Source organism: Mandrillus leucophaeus, unplaced genomic scaffold (assembly GCF_000951045.1).
Source record: "Mandrillus leucophaeus isolate KB7577 unplaced genomic scaffold, Mleu.le_1.0 Scaffold22, whole genome shotgun sequence".
Lineage (NCBI taxonomy): Eukaryota > Metazoa > Chordata > Mammalia > Primates > Cercopithecidae > Mandrillus > Mandrillus leucophaeus.
Genome location: NW_012102254.1, coordinates 1,656,049 through 1,675,992, shown reverse-complemented (window position 1 = coordinate 1,675,992; position 19,944 = coordinate 1,656,049). Strand labels below are relative to the sequence as shown.

The following is a 19,944-nucleotide window of genomic DNA, read 5'->3' as shown; positions in this document are numbered from 1 at the left end:
TTTTTGAGATGGCATCTCACTCTGTTGCCCAGGCTGGAGTGCAGTGGCGCAATCTCAACTCACTGCAAGCTCCGCCATGGGTTCTCGCCATTGAACTAGCTGGGACACAGGCGCCCGCCACCATGCCCAGCTAATCTTTTTTGCATTTTTGGTAGAGGTGGGGTTTCACTGTGTTAACCAGGATGGTCTCGATCTCCTGACCTCATGATCTGCCCGCCTCAGCTTTCCAAAGTGCTGGGATTACAGGTGTGAGCCACTGCACCCGGCCAAAAGTAATAACATTTCAAAATAAGGCAGGCACATAGGCTGCAAGTTGGAATGTGCCTGTGTGTCCAGCACAAATATCTTGGTTAAAGTACAAGGACATAGAATGTACTTATTTCTTTATATCTAACAGCTACATAGGATAGGGCTTAACAAAGTGAGGAGGCTTAAAGGAAGTTAGTCTTTAAACTAAACTATTATTTTAACACATAATTTATTCTTTAACAAGGGAATCTTTGAAGAGGAACTTTTTTTTCACTTTCTACACCAGGTTTAGAGGGACATATTTATGTGGTTTGCTCCACCCTTGTGTAAAGTTAGTTTATTGGTCTTGTTCTAGAATAAACTAGGAATGTGGCTTGTAGGAAAATCCTGCTGGGTAAGGACAGAAGTGCAAAGTCCTATTGCCTTAAGGACATGCCCCACGGCACCCAGTGCTGGGAAAACTGTGAGCCATGGAAGGAAAACAAGGTTTGAAATGCATGGAGCCAGAACCTCATCTGTGGTAAATCCTTCCAAATTTCACAGTTCCTATATGACAGATGGCTGATGACAGTTTCTCAAATTTTACAACAGTCCAGAACATTTATATGTCATCGTCAACAACAGGTTAGGAAGTTTAACTTTCCTACACTACCAATAATTAAAACACAAATTTCAACCATGTTAGGAGGAAGACTGAACTATCTTTTCTCTGTATGGAAAATATCCCCCCAAAATCACAAAATCCTTGTCCTATGTGGAGGCCTTCAGAGTAAGAAGCCAAACCATGTAGGGGACCAAAGTATTATAGAAATATGTCAGGAAGTTGTCACAAATTATGTTATTTTTCTGGATTTAGTATTGTAGTATTTGTCAATTTAAAAAAAGTTTTCAAAAAAAAAAAAGTTTCCAAAAAAAAAAAAAGTTTCATCATTTCTTTTCTCATTATTTTAATTCACTTCCATTTTTGAATTCATAACGTTGTTCTCTTTTTCTAAAACAGGAACCTGGAACAGGTGCTGTGGCTCATGCCTGTAATCCCAGCACTTTGAGAGGCTGAGGCAGGAGGATCAGCTGAAGCCAGGAGTCAAGACCAGCCTGGACAAGATAGTGAGACCCCATCTCTACAAATATATATGTTTTTAATTAGCTGGGTATGGTGATGTATGCCTGTAGTCTCAGCTACTTGGGAGGCCGAGGCAGGATTGCTTGAGTTGGTCAAAAAAACAAAAAGAGGCCGTGCGCGGTGGCTCACACCTGTAATCCCAGCACTTTGGGAGGCTGAGGCGGGCAGATCACGAGGTCAGGAGATCGAGACCATCCTGGCTAACACAGTGAAACCCTGTCTGCACTAAAAATACAAAAAAATTAGCTGGGCCTGGTGGCGGGCACCTGTAGCCCCAGCTACTCAGGAGGCTGAGGCAGGAGAATAGCGTGAACCTGGGAGACGGAGCTTGCAGTGAGCTGAGATCGTGCCACTGCACTCCAGCCTGGGCGACAGAGTGAGACTCCGTCTCAAAACAAAACAAAACACAAAAAGAAACAATTTTTAAAAAGGGAAAAAAGAAAGAGAAAGGGAGTAAAGTGAGGGTCCCTTCATGGAGCTTCTCCAGGGGCCTTGGAGCAAGGGCCACTGAGGTACTAGAGCACGTTTGAGACTGCCATAGAAACAAAGGCAGCTAGGGCGGCCTGCCTGACCCCAGGTTGGGGTTGCTGGAGCCAAGGATCTGGGGAGGGGCTGTTATTGGAGACAGAGCAGTGGCCCCTCAAGGGAGGGCCTTGCAGGGCCTGGGAAGAAGAAACCAGAGCCAGCTGCTGATTGATGGCAGGACTAAAGTCACCTCCATGAGGTGGTGACAAGGATGGGTGAAGCCAAAGGGGGTGTGACTCTACAGTGACTGGGGGCTTGGGGCTCTCAGTCCCCCATCAGAGATCCTCAGTGTCTGGTTCCAACTTCACCACTGCTCTTCTCAGCTGACCAGGTCCCTCCTCGGCTCCCCCTGTGCACTGGAGAGGCCCAGGACCCTCACTCGGCACTTGAGGCCCTTTATCATGGGCACTGCCCACCTTGTCCATGTGCAGAGAGTACCAAAGACAGCACGTGGCCTTTACTCAGAACCAGACCTCCACCTGAAGTTCCCTTCTTTATAGCCATTTCCCCTCAGGGCTCAGCCAGGTTGTCAGCTCCTCTGGGCAGCCCTTCCTGAGCCACCCAAGTCTGTCCCAATGGTAAGTCCTCTCCCATCACACTGGGAGTCCCCAGGTACTGGTCAGGCCAGAGGAGCAGTTTTTGTTTGAGACAAGTTCTCGCTCTGTCACCCAGGCTGGAATGCAGTGGCACAATCTTGGCTCACTGCAACCACTGCCTGCCAGGCTCAAGTCATCCTCCCACCTCAGCTTCCTGAGTAGTTGGTACTACAGGCATACATCACCATGCCCAGCTAACTTTTTTGTTTGTATTTTTTGTAGGGATGCGGTCTTGCCATATTGCCCAGGCTGGTCTCAAACTCTTGAGTTCAAGTGATCCTCCCATCCTGGCCTCTGAAAGCGCTGGGATTACAGGTGTGAGCCACCACACCCAGCCCAGAGGAGCAGTTGTGTCTCCAGGAGGGATCCTTAGGGAGGAAAAGTCAGTTGGTGGGGGCAATGGAGCAGTGTGAGCCAGCCTGTGCCCCACCTGCCCGCCCGTCCTGGACACCAAGTCAGCTGGCTTTAAAAGTAGAAAAGGGACACAGGGTGCAGACAGGCCTGGAGAGAGCAGACCTGGCTCAGGACCCCAGGCTGTCAGGCAGAGAGAGGCACATGTTTGGTCACCCACTCTGGGCGGAAGTCCCCTTTATTTGGATTTGCTGCTGGGTGGCTAGATGATGTAGGTGGCCTTCGATGTGGACCAGGAGGGCATCCAGCATGTGCAGGACCCCACGGAGCAGGGTGTGATCTGAGATTGGGGCCCGCCGTTTCCAGGGTCCGCAGGGCTCAGTGGTCACCTGCGGATGCTGAGAACAGGACCAAGAGGCAGGAGTGAGAATGGAGGGCAGAGAGGGAGGTGCGATGAGGGGCAGTGATGAAGCTGGGGAGCAAGGAGTAGGGTGTGGGGCAGTGCCCAGATGGGATGGGAGACTCAGGGTGACAGAATCACCGAGGGTCTGTTTGGGCTACAGTGGTCACGGGGCCCTCAGGGGCTGGATGAGAGCAAGGGTTCTAAAGCGGAGAGCTGGGGGCAGGGTGCTGGCTGTGGGTGGTGGACATGGGTTCCACGAAGGTGTGTGGACACAGGGACAATGGGCTGTGAGCTGGGGGTGGGAGTGTGGGAGGCCCACAGGCCAGTGTGGACCCATGGGGCAGGGTTGGGTGGAAGACGGCTCACTGGGCGTACATGGAGGCAGGGGCTGTAGGGGAGAAAGAGCTGCGCTCACCTCACCCTTGGTGGCCTGTGAGCACCGCCGCCCCTGCAGTATCTTGCGGCAGATCATCAGCATGGTGGTGGTGATCATGACCCCAGCCACAGGGTAGATGCGGCTTGCTCCAGGGCCCAGCCAGTAACCAGGACAGCTCAGGCCACCCCTACAGCCCTCCACGCTCTTTGGCTGACACCCCCAGGGCTGCAAGTCCAGCCCCACCTGGTACCAGAGGGGTCGCGACCAGGCGTGGGTTGGAGCAGGCATCGCCAGCAGGAGCAGCAAGGGCAGCGAGGCCAGCACGTGCAGCATGGCCGCCGCTAGTGCCAGGGGCCGGAACCTGGTCGCCTGGCGACCGGCAAACGCCCCTCCCCCAAGAACAGGCCTGGCTCTGAGGCAGCAGGTTCCAGCGAGACCCACGGCCTTTCATGAGCAGCCTGGCCAGAAACTGGCTGTGGTAAGGGGGCTGGAGTCCAGGGCTTGAGGAAAATGGCAGACCTGGGTTCTGGGTCCTATTCTCCCAGTGGGCCTGGCTGGCCCCAAACTGAGGGAGCACCTCCTTTTGAAGCTGGGCCCTAGGCTGGGTATAGTGGCACACACCTGGAATCCCAGCACTTTGGGAGGTTGAGGCAGGTGGATGGCTTGAGCCCAGAAGTTTGAGACCAGCCTGGGCATCATGGCGAAACCCCCTCTCCATAAAAAATACAAATAATTAGCTGGGTATAGTGGCACATACCTGTTGTCCCAGCTACCCAGGAGACTGAAGTGGGAGGATCACCTGAGCCTGGGAGGTCGAGGCTGCAATGAGCTGTGGTTGCACCACTACACTCCAGCCTGGGCGACAGAGTGAGATTTTGTCTCAAAAAAGATAAAAAAGGAAACTAAGCCCCGAACAGTTAAAGAAACCAGTAACTAACAGAATTTTTTTTTTTTTTTAAGAGACAGCGCACTGCAGTCTTGACCTCCTGGGCTCAGGTGATCCTTCTGCCTCAGCCTCCTGAGTAGCTGAAACTACAGGTGTGCACCACCATGCCTGGCTAATTTATTTATTTACTTATTTTTAACATTTATTTTGTAGAGATAGGGGTCTTACTATGTTGCCCAGGCTGGTTTCAAACCCTTAGCCTCAAGTGATCGTGCCACTTCAGCCTCCCAAAGTGCTGGGATTACAGCTGTGAGCCACCATGCCTGGCCCCTAGAAATCCTTGAGTTTACAGGATGGTAGATAAGGAAAGAAACAACTTGCTGAAACGCTGAAATTCCCTCTGCTTGTAAGATAACAAAACTGAAATCAGATGGACCCAATATTCCCGACTGGAGTGTGCACAGAAAGAGCTTGCTGACATCACAGCCTGAATTTCCACCATGTTTCATATAACTTCTCCAGAATTTGCACAGGAGACCTATGAGGAGGCATGAAGAGTTAATTGCACATGCCTGAGAACCTTCCAGACCTCCTGCTTCCTTCTACCAATCACCCACCTACTAATCCCAGTATCCATCCCCTAAACCTTTTCTAATAAAATTACTGCCTTACAGCCAGCACAGGGAGACACATTGAAGCTGGACTCCTGCTTCCTTGCTAGTTGACTTGCAATAAAAAGCTTTTCTTGGCTGGGCACGGTGGCTCACGCCTGTAATTCCAGCACTTTGGGAGGCTGAAGTGGGTGGATCAGTTGAGGTCAGGAGTTTGAGACCAGCCTGGACAACATGGTGAAACCCTGTCTCTACTAAAAATACAAAAATTAGCCAGGTGTGGTGGCGGGCACATGTAATCCCAGCTACTTAGGAGGCTGAGGCACAAGAATTTTTTAACCCGGGAGGCGGAGGTTGCAGTGAGCCAAGATCACGCTGTAATCCTAGCCACTGGGAAGGCTGAGGTAGGAAAATCACTTGAACCCGAATCTGGTGTCCGGCCCACAACTGTAATCTCAGTACTTTGGGAAGCTGAGGTGGAAGGATCTTTTCAGCCCAGGAGTGAGACCATGGTGGGCAACATAGTGAGACTCCGTCACTATATTTTTTAAAAAAGAAATTAGTCCAACATGGTGGTATGCACCTGTAGTCCCAGCTACTTGGGAGGCCGAGGCGGGAGGATTGCTTCAGCCCAAAACCCAGTGTCACAGTACTGGTTTCTAGCATTTCAAGCAGTGAGTCGTTTTGCTCAGTAACACTTTCACCCTGGCCTTCTCCTCACCTATCAGCCAATCCCTAAAATCCAAACACCTGCAGTGGCTCACGCCTGTAATCACACTTTGGGAGGCTGAGGCTGCGGATCTCTTGAGCCCAGGAATTTGAGCCCAGTCTAGGAAACATAGTAACAACCCATCTACGGATTTTTTTTTTTTGGGGACAGACTTGCCCTCTCACCCAGGCTGGAGTGCAGTGGCGCAATCTCAGCTCACCGAAACCTGTGCCTCCCTGGTTCAAACGATTCTCCTGCCTCAGCCTCCCGAGTAGCTAGGATTACAGGCGTGCATCACCACACCTAGCTAATTTTTTGTATTTTTAGTAAAGATGGGGTTTCACCGTGTTAGCTAGGATGGTCTCAATCTCCTGACCTCGTGATCCACCCACCTTGGCCTTCTAAAGCGCTGGGATTACAGGCTTGAGCTACTGCACCCAGCCCCAATTTTTGTATTTTTAGTAGAGACAGGGTTTCACCATGTTGGCCAGGCTGGTCTCGAACTCGTGACCTCAGGTGATCCACCCACTTTGGCCTTCCAAAGTGCTGGGATTACAGGTGTGAGCCACCACACCCGACCTTACAAACTGTTTTTTAAAAACTAGGCCGGGCGCCATGGCTCAGGCCTGTAATCCCAGCACTTTGGGAGACCAAGGCAGCCGGATCACCTGAGGTCAAGAGCTTGAGACCAGACTGACCAACATGGAGAAACCCTGTCTCTACTAAAATAGCCAGGTGTGGTGGTACATGCCTGTAATCCCAGTTACTCAGGAGGTTGAGGCAGGGGGATCACTTGAACCTGGAAGGTGGAGGTTGCGGTGAGCTGAGATCGCGCCATTGCACTCCAGCCTGGGCAACAATAGCAAAACTCTATCTCAAAAATAAATAAATAAATAAAAGCCCGGGTGCAGTGGCTCAAGCCTGTAATCCCAGCACTTCAGGAGGCCGAGGCGGGCGGATCACGATGTCAGGAGATTGAGACCATCTGGCTAAATGGTGAAACCCTGTCTCTACTAAAAATACAAAAAAAAAAAAAAAAAAAAAAAAATTAGCTGGACATGCTGGCACACCCCTGTAGTCCCAGCTACTCAGGAGGCTGAGGTAGGAGAATTGCTTAAACCCAGGAGGCGGAGGTTGCAGTGAGCCGAGATCATGCCACTGCACTCTGGCCTGGGCGACAGAGCGAGACTCCGTCTCAAAAAACAAGCCAACAAACAAAAACTAGCTGGGGCTGGGTGCGGTGGCTCACGCCTGTAATCCCAACACTTTGGGAGGCCGAGGCAAGAGGATCACTTGAGGTCAAGAGTTCAAGACCAGCCTGGCCAACATGGTGAAACTTCGTCTCTACAAAAATGAGCTGGGCATGATGGTGGATGCCTGTAATCCCAGCTACTCAGGAGGCTGAGATAGGAGAATCACTTGAACCCGGGAGGCAAGATCGTACCATTGCACTCTGGCCTGGGCAACACAGTGAGACTCCATGTTTCACCATGTGAGACTCCATCTTTTTTGGGGGGAGGGGGGAAACTAGCTGGGTGTGGTGGCGTGTGCCTGTAGTCCCAGCTACTTAGGAGGCTGAGGCAGGAAGATCGCTTGAACCCAGGAGGTCAATGCTGTAGACAGTGGTGATCACAGCACTGCACTCCAGTCCGGGGGACAGAGCAAGAGCCGATTAAAAAAAAAAAAAAAAAAATCGACATGGCCCCTAAAACCTTTTGCTTTCCACCAGGGGCATCACCTCTCTAGGCTGACCAAACTTGCAGGTCCCCCACACCCAGCCTCAGCCCCACAGTCCACATCGCAGTTGGGTGAGTGCTCGAAGATGTGGGATCCAAATCCACAGGCAGCTCCCCCACTGTCAGAACAAAGCCCGAAGGCTCCCCCTGGACTGTGAGGTCCCCTCACTCTCTCACCTCAGCTCATGCTGCCCCTGCCTCCCTCAATACCCCCACTGTTCCCAGTGTCAGGACCACAGCTCCCCACGTCTAAAAAGTCACCTTCTTATGGCTGAAGTTTCAGTTCCAGGGTCACCTGCTGAGTCCCCCTCCCATAAGCATCTTGGGTAACATATGACCTCTATCACATGACCCTGCTTTTCTTCAAAGCATTTCTAAATACCTGAAATTTCCTGTTTGAGATCTACTGCCCTCTCCAACATATAAGCTTCATTCAAACAATATTTACAGAGCAGCTGCCAGACACCATTTCTGATGCTAGGATGTGGTGTGACAGAATAAATAAAAGCTCTTATTTCCTGGGGCTGAGCTTCTAGGCCATGAATGGGGGTGGTGGGGATGATGGTGCCAGGCAGCAACACAGGCCATGATAAAACAGAGCCAGGCAAGGGTGTCTCTGTGATTTGAAGGGCAAGGTGGCCTCTGTCCATGCTCAGGATGGTGCCCAGACCCCAGCACAGGGCCTGGCACCTGCTCAGACCTGATGAACAGCAGCGCTCACATGTTTGGAGCAGAGGACCTGAGCCCAGCATTGTTCTAAGCATTTCCCAGCACTTCCTCATTTATTTATTTATTTTTGAGATAGGGTCTTGCTCTGTCACACAAGCTGGAGTGCAGCTCCCTCCAGCACGATTTCAGCTCACTGCAACCTCCACCTCTTGGGTTCAATCGATCCTCCCACCTCAGCCTTCCCAGTAGCTGGGATTACAGGCACCTGGTACCATGCCCAGCTCATTTTTGTATTTTTAGTAAAGATGGGGTTTCACCTGCCTCGGGCCTCCCAAAGTGCTGGGATTATAGGCTCGGCATCTACTCATTTAATATTCACTGAGCAACCCATGAAACAAGAACTGTGACCACTCACGCTCTACAAATGAACAGTACACTGAGGACCAGACAGATCCTAGGACCTGGTCCCTCCCCTGCCATCACTGTGTCAGCTGGCCCAACGCCCTACTGCCTGCTGGGTCACATGCCCAGATGTCGGCATTTAATGGCAGAAATCAACACACACTCCTTGGCTGACAGTGTTCTACCATGCCCAGGTGATCTATCTGTCACCCATGCAGTGGCATGATCTCTGCTCGCTGCAACCTCTGCCTCCCAAGTTCAAGTGATTCTTGTGCCTCAGCTTCCCGAGTAGCTGGGATTACAGGTATGCACCACCATGCCCGACTAACTTTTGTATTTTTAGTAGAGGCAGGGTTTCACCATGTTGGCCAGGATGTTCTCGAACTCCTGACGTCAAGTGATCCACCCGCCTCTGCCTCCCAAAGCGCTGGGATTACAGGTGTGAACCACCGTGCCCAGCCCGTTCATGCTTATTCTTAAGCATAGAGTAGCAGTGTGGGGAAACAGCTGCTCTTAGGTGTTCACTCTGTATCCTCCAGGGACTGCCCGTTGGCATCCACACTGCCCTGTGCCTTATCGGGTATTCCCGAGAGTGAATTATTCCTGAGAAGCAGCTCTGGTTCCAACTGTTTCACAGCTGAGGAGACAGGGAGTGAGGGCTATGCATGGCTGGGGAGATACCTAAACAGGGGATGCCTCCACAACTCCCCCACTCTGTACCCTGACCTCCCGCGTCTTTCCTACACTTTCTGCCCCGTCTCACCTTCAGGGCACAGGAAGGGTCAGCAGCCACAGCTGTGGACCACCCACCACCGGGGCCCCACCAAGCCACAGCAGAGCCTGGAGTTGAGCAGACAAATCTTTATTCCTGAGGCTAAATATGCACCAGTTCCCTCCCCATAACCAGCCACTGCCAGCCTGACTGCAGGCCCTGTCCCAGACCTGGAGCACTGAACTTGGAGTCCCAGGACCTCCTTCCCTGAGTTGTGTGTGTGTACATGGAGGGGACTCCCGGGTAGCACCTGGAGGCGGCCTAGGGTTGAGGGGCTTCTCAAGGGTGCCCTGTCACAACCTCCAGAGGTGCAGTCTCGGGCAGGATGCAGCATGTTCAGAGTCTGGTGACCTGAGTGGGCAGAGGAGGGGAGGCTCCAGTTTCCAAAGGACACAGACCAACCCCCACCCCTAGGAACAGCTTTATCCAAAGACAGCGGGGAAAGCACTGGGCCCACTGGGGACAGAACCATGGCCACCAGGAAAGACTCACTGGAGCTGGACCCAGGGTGGGGAGAAGCAATAGATTAACAAAAAAGAGCTCAGCAGGCCAGAGGTAGGCTCACCGAAACAGGGCTGTCGGGGACAGGCCTCGGGTGTTGGAGGGCAAAGGTGACAGCATCATGGACAGAAGCAAAGAGATGCTTCTTGGTGATGGATGCATCGAAGAAGTGCCCGGCCTCAAGCTGGCTGACCACAGGGCCTGTGGGCAAGAAGTAGGCCTCCCCTGACTCTCAGAACCTCCAGGAACTCAACTCCCAGGAGAAAACAGAATGCCCTGACCTCACCACCTGAGGCTCCAGCTGAATCCACATCACTTGTAACCCTGGACTCCTGTCTCCCACGACACCTCTGACCTCCAGTTCCAGAGAAAGACTTTTTTCCTTGTGCTACTTGGAAAACCCTTTGGCCAAAAGCATCCTACCCTCTTCCCAGGTCCCTCCTGCTGTTCCCACCCTACTCACTGTGGCAGGCCGCCATGTACACCTCTACCTCGATCTCCCGGAAGTCGTGGAAAATCTGTAGCGGAAAAGGGGGCCAGCCTCAGAGGAAGGCTCAGGGACGTAGAGGGGGGCTCGGACAGGCTTGGGGAGGGAGTTTAGATGGGGAGCTTTGAGGGTTTGGGGAGTCAGAGTCTCGGAGTGCTCTCAGGGCAAATTACAGGGTCAGTGGGGAAGCTCGAGGGTCCTTGGCCTGCCCCCATCCTTACATTCTTCAGGCTCTTGAGGCACACAGTGTCCACGAAGGAGAGGGCACCCAGGTCCAGGATGAGGCTGTGGAAGTCTGGCTGAGGCAGGCCCAGGGCCTTCAGTGTGGACCCATCTGGGGCCTTGGAGTCTTCTTGACCATTGGCTGTTGCATCTTCCATCTTATCTCCTGGGCTCACCTGCTGGGGAGCCAGACATGCTGCCAGGGCCACCCGAGAGGGTGAAGGCAGGACCGGCCACACACAGACATGCGGGAACACGCAAGGTCAGATGGGGAGCATGCATGGGACACATAAGGACACAAACATGGGGGAGTCACATAGGTATGCAAAGACAGGAAGGACAGATGTATTGGGACACTCAGGAGGGCACACCCAGACATGCTCTGCTACCTCCTGGGCTCAGGCTGCACAGGGACATGAGAAAGCACGGTGCTGGGAGACCCTGTCACATTCTCATCAGCCAGGGCTGAGTGGGGAGGGGCCCAGGAGCAGGCCAGAATAGACACAGGCACACATGAAACACACGCAGACACCTCAGCACCCTACCCTGTCTGAGTCTCTAATTAAGTTTGGCATCCTCTTTGACCCCTATATATTTTTTCAGAGATGGGGTCTCGCTTCATTGTCCAGAATGAACATAGTGGTTATTCACAGGCACCATTAGAGCGCACTGCAGCCCCGAGCTTCTGGGCTCAAATGATCTTCCCGCCTTAGCATCCCAAAGAGCTGGGACTGCAGGTGTGCACCACCACGCCTGCCTTTGACCCCTTGATTTTCTCCCATACACCCAATCCTTTTCCTCTACCCATAAGCAGACTCGGGGGGGAGTCTTGTGGCATCTACAAATTCAAGGTCTTCATCTAGGCCTGAGAATCTAAGCCTAGATTCTGTGGCATATCATGAATTTCCCTGCAGAATATCTGATCCAGCCCCAACAACTCCTGCCATTGGCCCACAGCTGCTGGGTCCATGGCACTCCTCATGAGACGTGTGGATCCTGCGTCTCTGCAGCTCACAGCTGTCCCCTCCTCTCCCACCTCCAGCCTCACCATCACCTTGCAGTCCTCAACGTTGTTGCTCCTCATGTCTTCAAGGCTGGTGTTGACGTTAATGGAAACTGAAGCGCCCTTGGAGGAGGCAGCCTACACCAGGGAAGACAGGGAATGGGAAACAGCTATCCTGGCTGCCATGACAGCCATGTCATGTAGGCCTGGTGATGCCCCCTGGTGTTGGGCAGGTAGGTGGGCCAGGACCAGAAGCTGTGGGACCTGCAGCAACCAGGCTGAAGCTCCTGGAACAGCCATGAAAGAGAAGAGGACTGTGACGGTTCACACTGTCACTGGTTCAGATGATGGGAGAGAAACAAAATGTGACCTAAAGCCTGGACCTGCTAGGGTAGTGAGGCAGGGCCCCGGGAGCATGAGAGAGAAAGGGGAAGGGATGAGGAGTGAGGATGAGGGAGGAGTCGGGAGGCCAGGAGAAAGGCTGGGGCAGGGAGCAGGGGGCAGCAGACGGGGGTCACCAGACAAAAGGGGCCCTACCTGTTTCTGAAGCTTCTTCTCTTTCTGCAGTTGCTTCAGCTTCAGCTGCTCCCGCTTCTTGAGCAGTTTCTTCTTCTGGGAGATGAGGAAGTCGACATCCACACCGCACTGGAGGCAAACATCAGAGAAGGGTTGGTGAGCTCTCGGGGAGCTGGGGCCTGACACCCATCCTGGGGACCCCACCTCACCCTCTGCTTCAGCGCATCACTGTAGAAGTCAGCGTTGGCAAAGTACACGGTGGCCGAGGAGCGGAAGACTTTCACTCCCGGGACTTCCTTGGCCTGGGGATGAGGCAGAACTGGTGGTGGCTGAATCTCCTCTCTCCGGGCTGCATCCTGTTCTCCTGCCTTTCCTTTCCTAGTGTGCCCAGTGCCTGCCACCGCCCAGCCCTCTGCTCCCCAGGCTGCAGTCCAGGCCCTCCCAGGGGCTTGGGCCACAAGCCCGGTGGTGTCATCCCCATTCCCGCACCATGCCTTTCCCTTCCCACCTCTCCTGCCACCACCCAGGCAGCCTTCACAGGCTCTTAACCTTTCTCCTGGGTTTCCAACCCCTGCCTTGTGATCTGTTTTCTGCACCCAGAGGTCCTCCTAGGCTGTCACACCAACCAGACCTTCCCCACCTCCCACCCCATTCAGGTCACAGCCCAGGTCTCTGCTGGGCTCCAGGCCTGCATGGTAAGGGCTGGGCTGCCCCCCTCATCCTCTCCCATGTCTCAGACCCCTTAGTTCCTCCCCACACTGCCTAATCGCACTGCGCCCATGTTGCAAGGAGCAGCCTTGTTTTATTCCAGAGCCCCCCACCTATGTTCCTAGCACTTGGCCCAAGACCTCTCAGGAGATAAATGGATGACTGAGGACTTAATAACCCCTCTGATCAGATCAGGAAATGCCTCCCTTCCATCCTGGTGCCCCAGGGAGCTGCCACTCCGGCTCTCTAACCCAGGGCTGCTCTGCAAGTGGAGCTTGTGCTGTTGACTCCATGACAGACCCCTCCCCAGCCCCAGACCCATCTCTGTCCACTCTCCCTCTGTGCCTTCATACCTCTAGAGGGGGTCGTAGACCCAAACTCCTCCCTTGAAATCCCAAAGACCAAACCAAAGTGTCCTCAGCCCCTAGTGCCCTGGCCAAGTGTGGAACAAATCCACAAAGTCTCATTCTTCCTCCATCTCCCCATCCACGTCATTCCGCTCAGCCCCTGCCACTCACCTCTGAGTACTCTGCCACATCTCTGTAAATATCCGTGTCTGGCACCTGCCCCAGGATAGAGTAGTGGGGCCTGTGGAGGAGAGAGAGAATGCAAGAAGAGGGGGCAGAAAAAGGGGATAACAGAGGGGTCCAAAGGAGCCTAAAGTCCCCCAGAGATGTGGGGAAAGCTGCGGGGAGCCCTGTGGCACTCCCTCACTAGCTGCAATGAGGGGACCAACATGGGGGACTCACATCTGTGTCCGGACCACCACAAGCAGTAGGGAGAAGACGACCGAAACCATCAGGCCAAGGTCCAGGTTCAGCAGGATGGTGGCTGCGAAGGTCACCAGCCAGATGAGCTGAGAACAGAGGGCAGCGGTCGGCGGGTGGCGAGGAGCCATGGGGCTGCCCAGTCCCTGCCCCGGGCTCCCAGGGCACTCACCAGATCTGCCCGATTGGCTTTCCAGAGGGAGCACACGTCGCTGAGCTGCCGCAGCATGCCCTTCAAGTTCACAATGATGATGGCCGCCAGGACCGCCTGGGGTGGGAACAGTGCCGCCAGGGGCCATTGAGGGCATCCGATGCTGTCAACCCTCCCCATCGAGGCATGGCCAGATTAAGCCCAAGCACTCAGGCAGAACCCGACACAAACCCCCACCCAGCCCCTGACCCTTGTCTCCAAATCTCACCTTGAAGAGCTCAGCCTTGAAAAACAGGACCTAACCTTGTGTCCCCACCCCTCACCTGAACCTAGACTGGCTGATCTGAGTCCTGACCTGGCCAAGACCTGAAGCCTGGCTGGGTGGGGGCTTACCTTGGGCAGCTCACGGAAGAGTTCCCCAAGTTTGACAATGATGAGGAGGATGAAAAGGGAAGAGATGGCTCCAGCAACCTGTTGGGGGAGGGGATGAGGAGGGGCGAGACCCCCTTCCCTAGGCAAGGCATGTCCACACCCATGCCCACACCCAAAACCCACCTGCGAGTTGCCCCCGGTGCTCTCCTGTACCAGGCTCCGAGACATAGAGCAACTCACGGGGAAGCACTGGAAGATGCCTCCAATGAGGTTACTGAGGCCCAGGGCCACCAGCTCCTGACGGGGGGCAGTGTGGGTGTGAGGAGACTTCCTAGAAGTGGCTTGTCACTGTCCCACTGTGTCTAGGCCTGTGTATCCCCAATCTCCATCCCCACCAAGCGGCCCCCAGAGACTGGATGCTGTCCCACACGTCCTACTCTCCCATCCTCAGTCCCCCACGTGGCCTCAGCACATCTGCTGTCTCCCCATGTCCCACCTGTTCCTCCCCCACCCGTTGCTGGCGCTTCCATACACTTGGATGCCTCCTACACATCCTGCATCACCCAGACCTGGTTGCTGTCCACCCGGTAGCCATGCCTCAGGGCGAAGATCTTCCCCAGCGAGATGGCAATGGCGAACCCAACCACAGCGATGGTGAAGGCGCTGCCCACGAGCTTTGAGAACAGCTGGGTGTTGGGGGCCACTGGGGGCACCAGCCTGTGAGAGGCATCTGTGAGGCCAAAGCAAGGTCCTGGCCTGGCTGCCCAACCCTCCCTGACCTGACGGACTCCAGAGCTCACCCTGCAGAGATGTTGCCCACGACATCTACCCCAAATATGTGCTTCAGACCCATGCCATAGGAGATGCCTGTGGCCCCGATGAGCTGTGGGAGAGGACAGAGTCAAGGAGGCAGGTGCTGGCGGCATGGTCGGGGGACATGTAAACCACTGTGGGGTGAGGAGGGAGACACTGGGCAAAACCTTCTTCAGAGGTGGGAAAAAGTCACATAGGGTGAGAGACGGGCAACACCATTTCGACTATGGGGAGAGGCTGTCAGGGGCAGGAAGAAACCAACACAGGGGCTTTCTGCTGTGCCCCCCACAATACCCAAGAACCCCCCCAGTCCCCCTCCAGCTGGCCTTCAAATACAGGAGGCTGCCCACGTGGCAGGGACCCAGCCTGTCCTGCCCTTCTCCCCTACCCCCCACTTTCTGGCCCTCGAACCATGAGCAGCTCCCCGGGTATCGGCATGGGCAGCTGCCGCTGCAGCTTGTCATTCAACAGCTTCACCACCAGGAGCACAACCCCAGCCACAGCTGCAGTGACCACCGTGCTGACCTTGCTCTGGGGCAGCTTCCGGCAGACCTCCAGCACTGTCTGAGGAGAGGCCAGGTCACAGCCAGCGCTCAAGGCCATGGGGCACACCTACCCCTCCCTCCCCCTGCCCTCACTCACATAGATGAGGGACAGTGGCCCAGAGTGGCTGCTCAGATGGAGGCCAAACACATACTTGAGCTGTGAGACGAAGACCTGCACAGCTGCAGCTGTGGTATAGCCTCGGACAAGAGGCTCTGACAGGTAGGTGACCAGGAAGCCGAAGTGGATCAGGCCCAGCCCCACCTGTGGGGTGGCCAGGGGCAGTCAGGACAGGCAGGGGTCCTGGGGTAGCTGATGAGGAGCGCAGGGCAAGTGGGATGGGAGTGGGATGAGTGGGTGGCAAGAGGAGGATGACGATGGTCAGCACTCAGGGGAATGCAGACGGGGCAGTGGCAGGAGCAGAAGTGGTACGGGGGACACACACTCCTGACTGTTTCACACCTGGAAGAGGCCGACCAGGACACTGAGTGTGGAAGCCACCCGCACCCGCTCAGCGTCTCTGGTTGTCTCATTGATAGTGGAGTCGTTCAAGGTCTGCGGGGCCAGGGATTCTGTCACACTGCCCACCATCACAGACATGACAGCAAAGGTCCCTGTAAGGACGGCATGGGGCAGGTCTGAAGGGGAGAGCACAATGTCCTGCGCTGGAGCCCTGGTCCTAAGAGACAGGCCAGGAGACTTCCAGTTCTGGACAAATGTCCTCAGATTATGGCTGCATGAACAGGGACAGTGCTGGTGGTTCAGGTTTGGCCAGGCCAGGAGTGAACCCTGAGCTCACGGGCCCTTAAGCGTGGCTAGAAATGCTGGCCTTGCCTCATCTACCCTGTCCCACCTGTGTCTACTGGTCCAGGGACACAGAGGCTCTGCGGAGTAGGGAAGAGGTCAGGGCTTGCTTTAGGCTGCTTAGGCCTCCGCCAAGTTCCAGGCCCCTTGGGCTGCCTCGCCCACTCACATCTTCCTGGAGCCAGGGCTTTGAGGTCCCCTGCCTCTGTGGTCCTACAGTCAGGGGTCTAGTCCTGCCTGGGTATGACTCATGGGCTAGCCCAGGGGTGCAGCACCAATGCTGCCCTCTTCCCCAGCCACTCCTGCCCTGCTCAGCTCCCCCTCACTCTGCCCTCCATGATGGATGTGGGCATCCTCCTGGAAGGCTAGGCCTGCCTCCACTTACCCACAGAGATGTGCCGGGAAGTGCCAAACAGGAAGTAGATGAAGACGGGGTAGAAGGAGCTATAGAGGCCGAACACGGGGGGCAATCCAGCCAGGAGGGCATAGGCCAAGCCTAGGAGTAGAATGGTAGCAGTGCGGGCCTGGAGAGCAGATCTTGAAACGATAGGGGAATCCCAGCCCTGGGTTAGGTGCCATAGTTCCAAGGTAGAGGTCATGGCCCCAGTTTTGGGCATCACAGACCACAGGGTTTCCAGGCTAACGCACTGAAGGCGGCTCACCCTGTGGAAGCTGCATGATGGCCACACTGATGCCAGATAAAAGGTCACCTAGGAGCCAGTCACGCACAGGATACCGGGGTAACCAGACCAAAACCGGGAGGTGTTGGAGCAGAAGGGCACGGGCCCGAGCATGGGAGCACCTGGGGACATGATATGAGGGGTAGGTGAGCGTCAGGAACAGGGGCTACCTGGGCCCTGCCAGCACCCCCTAGCCCCAATCTTGGCCTTACTGCAACCAGGTCCGCCACTGGCGGGTCCTAGGTGCTGAGCCCCAGCGCCCCAGCTCCTCCAAATGCTCCTGGTTCAGCAGCGGCCGTTCCATGTGGTAGTCTCGCCTCCGCAGCTCCACTGCTTGTGTTGCAGACAGCAGTGCCTGCGTGTCCCTCGGTCTGGGGTGGCAAGACCAGAGAGAGACAGTGAGGGCACCCCTGGCCCAACCTCCCCTAAACCTCCACCTAGGACCAGAGAGTTACCTACCTGATTTTTCCGGGCCCTAAGATCAAGGTACAGTATTCCAGCCCCAAGCTGGCATCTGTGGGCCATATGCCCAAACTCAGACCTGAACTTTGGCTGGTGAGAAAGCCTCTTTCTAGGACAAAGTCCCCCAAGTAGGGACTGCAGGATGAGCACTATCTATACCTCCAGCCGAGATGTGGCTGCCCAGTGCTGAACACTCTAACAGTCCATGTCCCAGGCTGCTCCCTCCCACCGCAATCCCTCTCCCCTAGCCAATCCCTGTCCAGTCCCCAGGTCCTCCTCCAGCTGCCCCGGGAGCCCACTGCTGGCTGAGAGCACACTCAGGGAAGGGGTCCAGCAAACCAGGGACCAGGGCTCCAGCTTCTCAAGCAACTCCTTTCCCAAGCCTCAGGCCTCAGATGAGACCCTCCCCTCTAAGGGAAGGAAAGTATTGGGGCCAAGCTTGCCCCCGGGCCTCCAGCCCCAGGGTCCAGGTTGTACACTGCTCAGGCCTGGTCTGGGGAAGCCACGGATTGGCTCTCACCTGAGAAGGAGCTCTTTCCCGTGGGAATCTCTCACCTAGAGGGAGAGGCTCCCACCTGGAAAGGGAAGTACCCACTTGAAGTGGGGGAAAGAGCTCACCTGGGAATAGAAGCTTTCAAGGGGAATCTCACCTAGAGGGATCTCTGACCTACCAGAGAATCTTTACCAGCGAGGCAAGTTCTGACATAGGGGGAATCTTCCCTCTGCCCAGAGGCACCTACTTGAAATCAGAGAAAGATCCCACATAGAAGGAGAAGACCTAGAGGGAGAGGGTTCTCACCTCCGGGGTACTCTCTCTTAGGGGAAGTTCTGACCTGGGGTGAGGCTCCCACGTGGAATGGGGAAAAGCTGTCACCTGTGAATAGATCTCACAGAGGGATCTTACCTGAGGGAAAACTCTAGCCTGTTGGGGAAGATTTCACCAGTCAGGAAAGTTCTGATCTAGGAAAAGCCCTGACCTGGGGAGAGGATCCCATTTGAGGGACAGGAACTCACCTGGGAAGGGCCTCTAACCTGGCTGTACTGTTGGGAGTGTGGAGTGGGTGCAAGGAAGATCCTCAGAAACTCTTGGGACCGCTATCTCAAGGAGATCTTAGAGCCCCCTCTCCCTTCCTACGTGAGTCATTCAGGTTTTCTTAAAGGGCTTCCTCCCCCCACAACGTGGGACCCGCGCCTGGAGGGCGGAGCCTGGATCATTGGCCTCTCCCCATAGGAGGGCAACTGGGGCCAGAAAGGCTGGAGCGCTCACTCCGGGGTCAGTGGAGCTGGGTGGACTCGGGACCCAGCTGAAAGCAGCTAGTCCACGGGCCGCAGCCAAGGACTCCAGGCCCCCACGTACCCCGGCCGGCACATCTCCTGGCCGGGCTCCTCCATACGCAGCTGCCTCCCTGTGGCCCGGGATGGCCCTCGGGCGGCACACCAGCGGCTTTCCGCACAGCCCAAGGGACTGGGGTCGCGCCGGCTCCAGCCCCTACCCCTTGCTGCAGAGGGGCAGCCGCCTGCATAAAATCGGCAGAGGTAAACCGAGGCGTCGCAAGCGGAGAATGCCTGCTCCAGCGAGGCGCTTGCGCGGGGCCACCGGAGCTGTGCTCTGAACTCACCCCGACGCATCCGCCAGCCCCATGGCTCGCACGTTGTCCGGCGCGGGCTGCTCCTGCTGCTCGGGCTAGAGGCCGCTACGCTCCGGAAGGCGTCGCCGGGACCGAGTGAGGCCAGCGGCGCGCTCCCGGGAGCTAATCCCGGGGCAGGACGGGGAGGCTTGGGCCAATCAGCGCGCTGGGGCGGGACCTAAGTGGCGCGCGCCGGGCGGGGAGAACCTGGAGAAGAAGGATTTAACCGCTTCCACCCTGGCGACCTGGCCTATGAGGCCTCTCGCTGCTCGCCCGGCCCTCTGCCCCGAACTGGATGGGACTGCAGAACTGGAACTAAGCACCCGCGCTGGGCTGGCCGTAGTCGCGCCCCGAGGCCTTGAGTAGGTTGGAGCTGATCCCAGGTACTGGCTCGGCGGAAGGTACTCACGGAGTGGGAAAGGGAGACTCCAGTGGCCGGGAGGCCTAGGGGTGTGGCCGATGGACCCCAGCCTTAACTTGTGGGGGATCCAGGTCTGTGGGGCTTCTCATGCCTCCAGCTGAGAGCGCCACCCTCAGGCTTTCTGAGACTAGGCATGTCTTTGTGATCCGGAGCCGACGATCCCCAAGTCCTCCCCTTTAACTCTGGCCACCCAGGCCAGAAATGGTTGGAGGATCCCCTCAGCTGCACTAAGCACAGCCCGGACATCGCTCCCAGAAGGTTCCTGCGCGGGCCGCCGAGGAGAATGGTGGGGGTCGGTGCTGTTGGTGGGCAAGGCGGGAACTGCAAGAGCAGTTCCTCAGGTTGGTTTCACCCAGGTGAGGGCAAAAAATGCCGGGCCAGGGCTGCAGACCCTGAAGAATTAGGAAATCCTGGTGCCGCTGCCTTGACTAGGGGGGAGGTTTCCCTTAGCACCTTAT

General features: G+C 55.7%; 2 protein-coding genes across 2 annotated transcripts; both read right to left on the bottom strand.

Moving 5' to 3' along the window:
- Positions 1-3,054: 3,054 nt before the first annotated feature.
- TMEM89 (transmembrane protein 89) lies at positions 3,055-4,049 on the bottom strand. Its single transcript, XM_011980973.1, has 2 exons — positions 3,663-4,049; positions 3,055-3,242 (listed from the first exon to the last, which is right to left on the bottom strand). The coding sequence occupies exons 1-2, from the start codon at positions 3,954-3,956 to the stop codon at positions 3,057-3,059; spliced, it is 480 nt and encodes a 159-aa protein (XP_011836363.1). The 5' UTR covers positions 3,957-4,049; the 3' UTR covers positions 3,055-3,056.
- A 5,433-nt stretch (positions 4,050-9,482) lies between these two features.
- SLC26A6 (solute carrier family 26 (anion exchanger), member 6) lies at positions 9,483-19,183 on the bottom strand. Its single transcript, XM_011980971.1, has 21 exons — positions 19,057-19,183; positions 17,188-17,346; positions 16,958-17,097; positions 16,681-16,791; positions 15,954-16,105; positions 15,591-15,755; positions 15,360-15,512; positions 14,936-15,018; positions 14,705-14,852; positions 14,319-14,432; positions 14,157-14,234; positions 13,785-13,880; positions 13,595-13,701; positions 13,364-13,433; positions 12,347-12,439; positions 12,159-12,266; positions 11,667-11,759; positions 10,618-10,797; positions 10,373-10,427; positions 9,974-10,110; positions 9,483-9,759 (listed from the first exon to the last, which is right to left on the bottom strand). Exons 1-21 carry the CDS (start codon positions 19,077-19,079, stop codon positions 9,745-9,747), a joined length of 2,280 nt encoding a protein of 759 aa, XP_011836361.1. The 5' UTR covers positions 19,080-19,183; the 3' UTR covers positions 9,483-9,744.
- Positions 19,184-19,944: the final 761 nt, after the last annotated feature.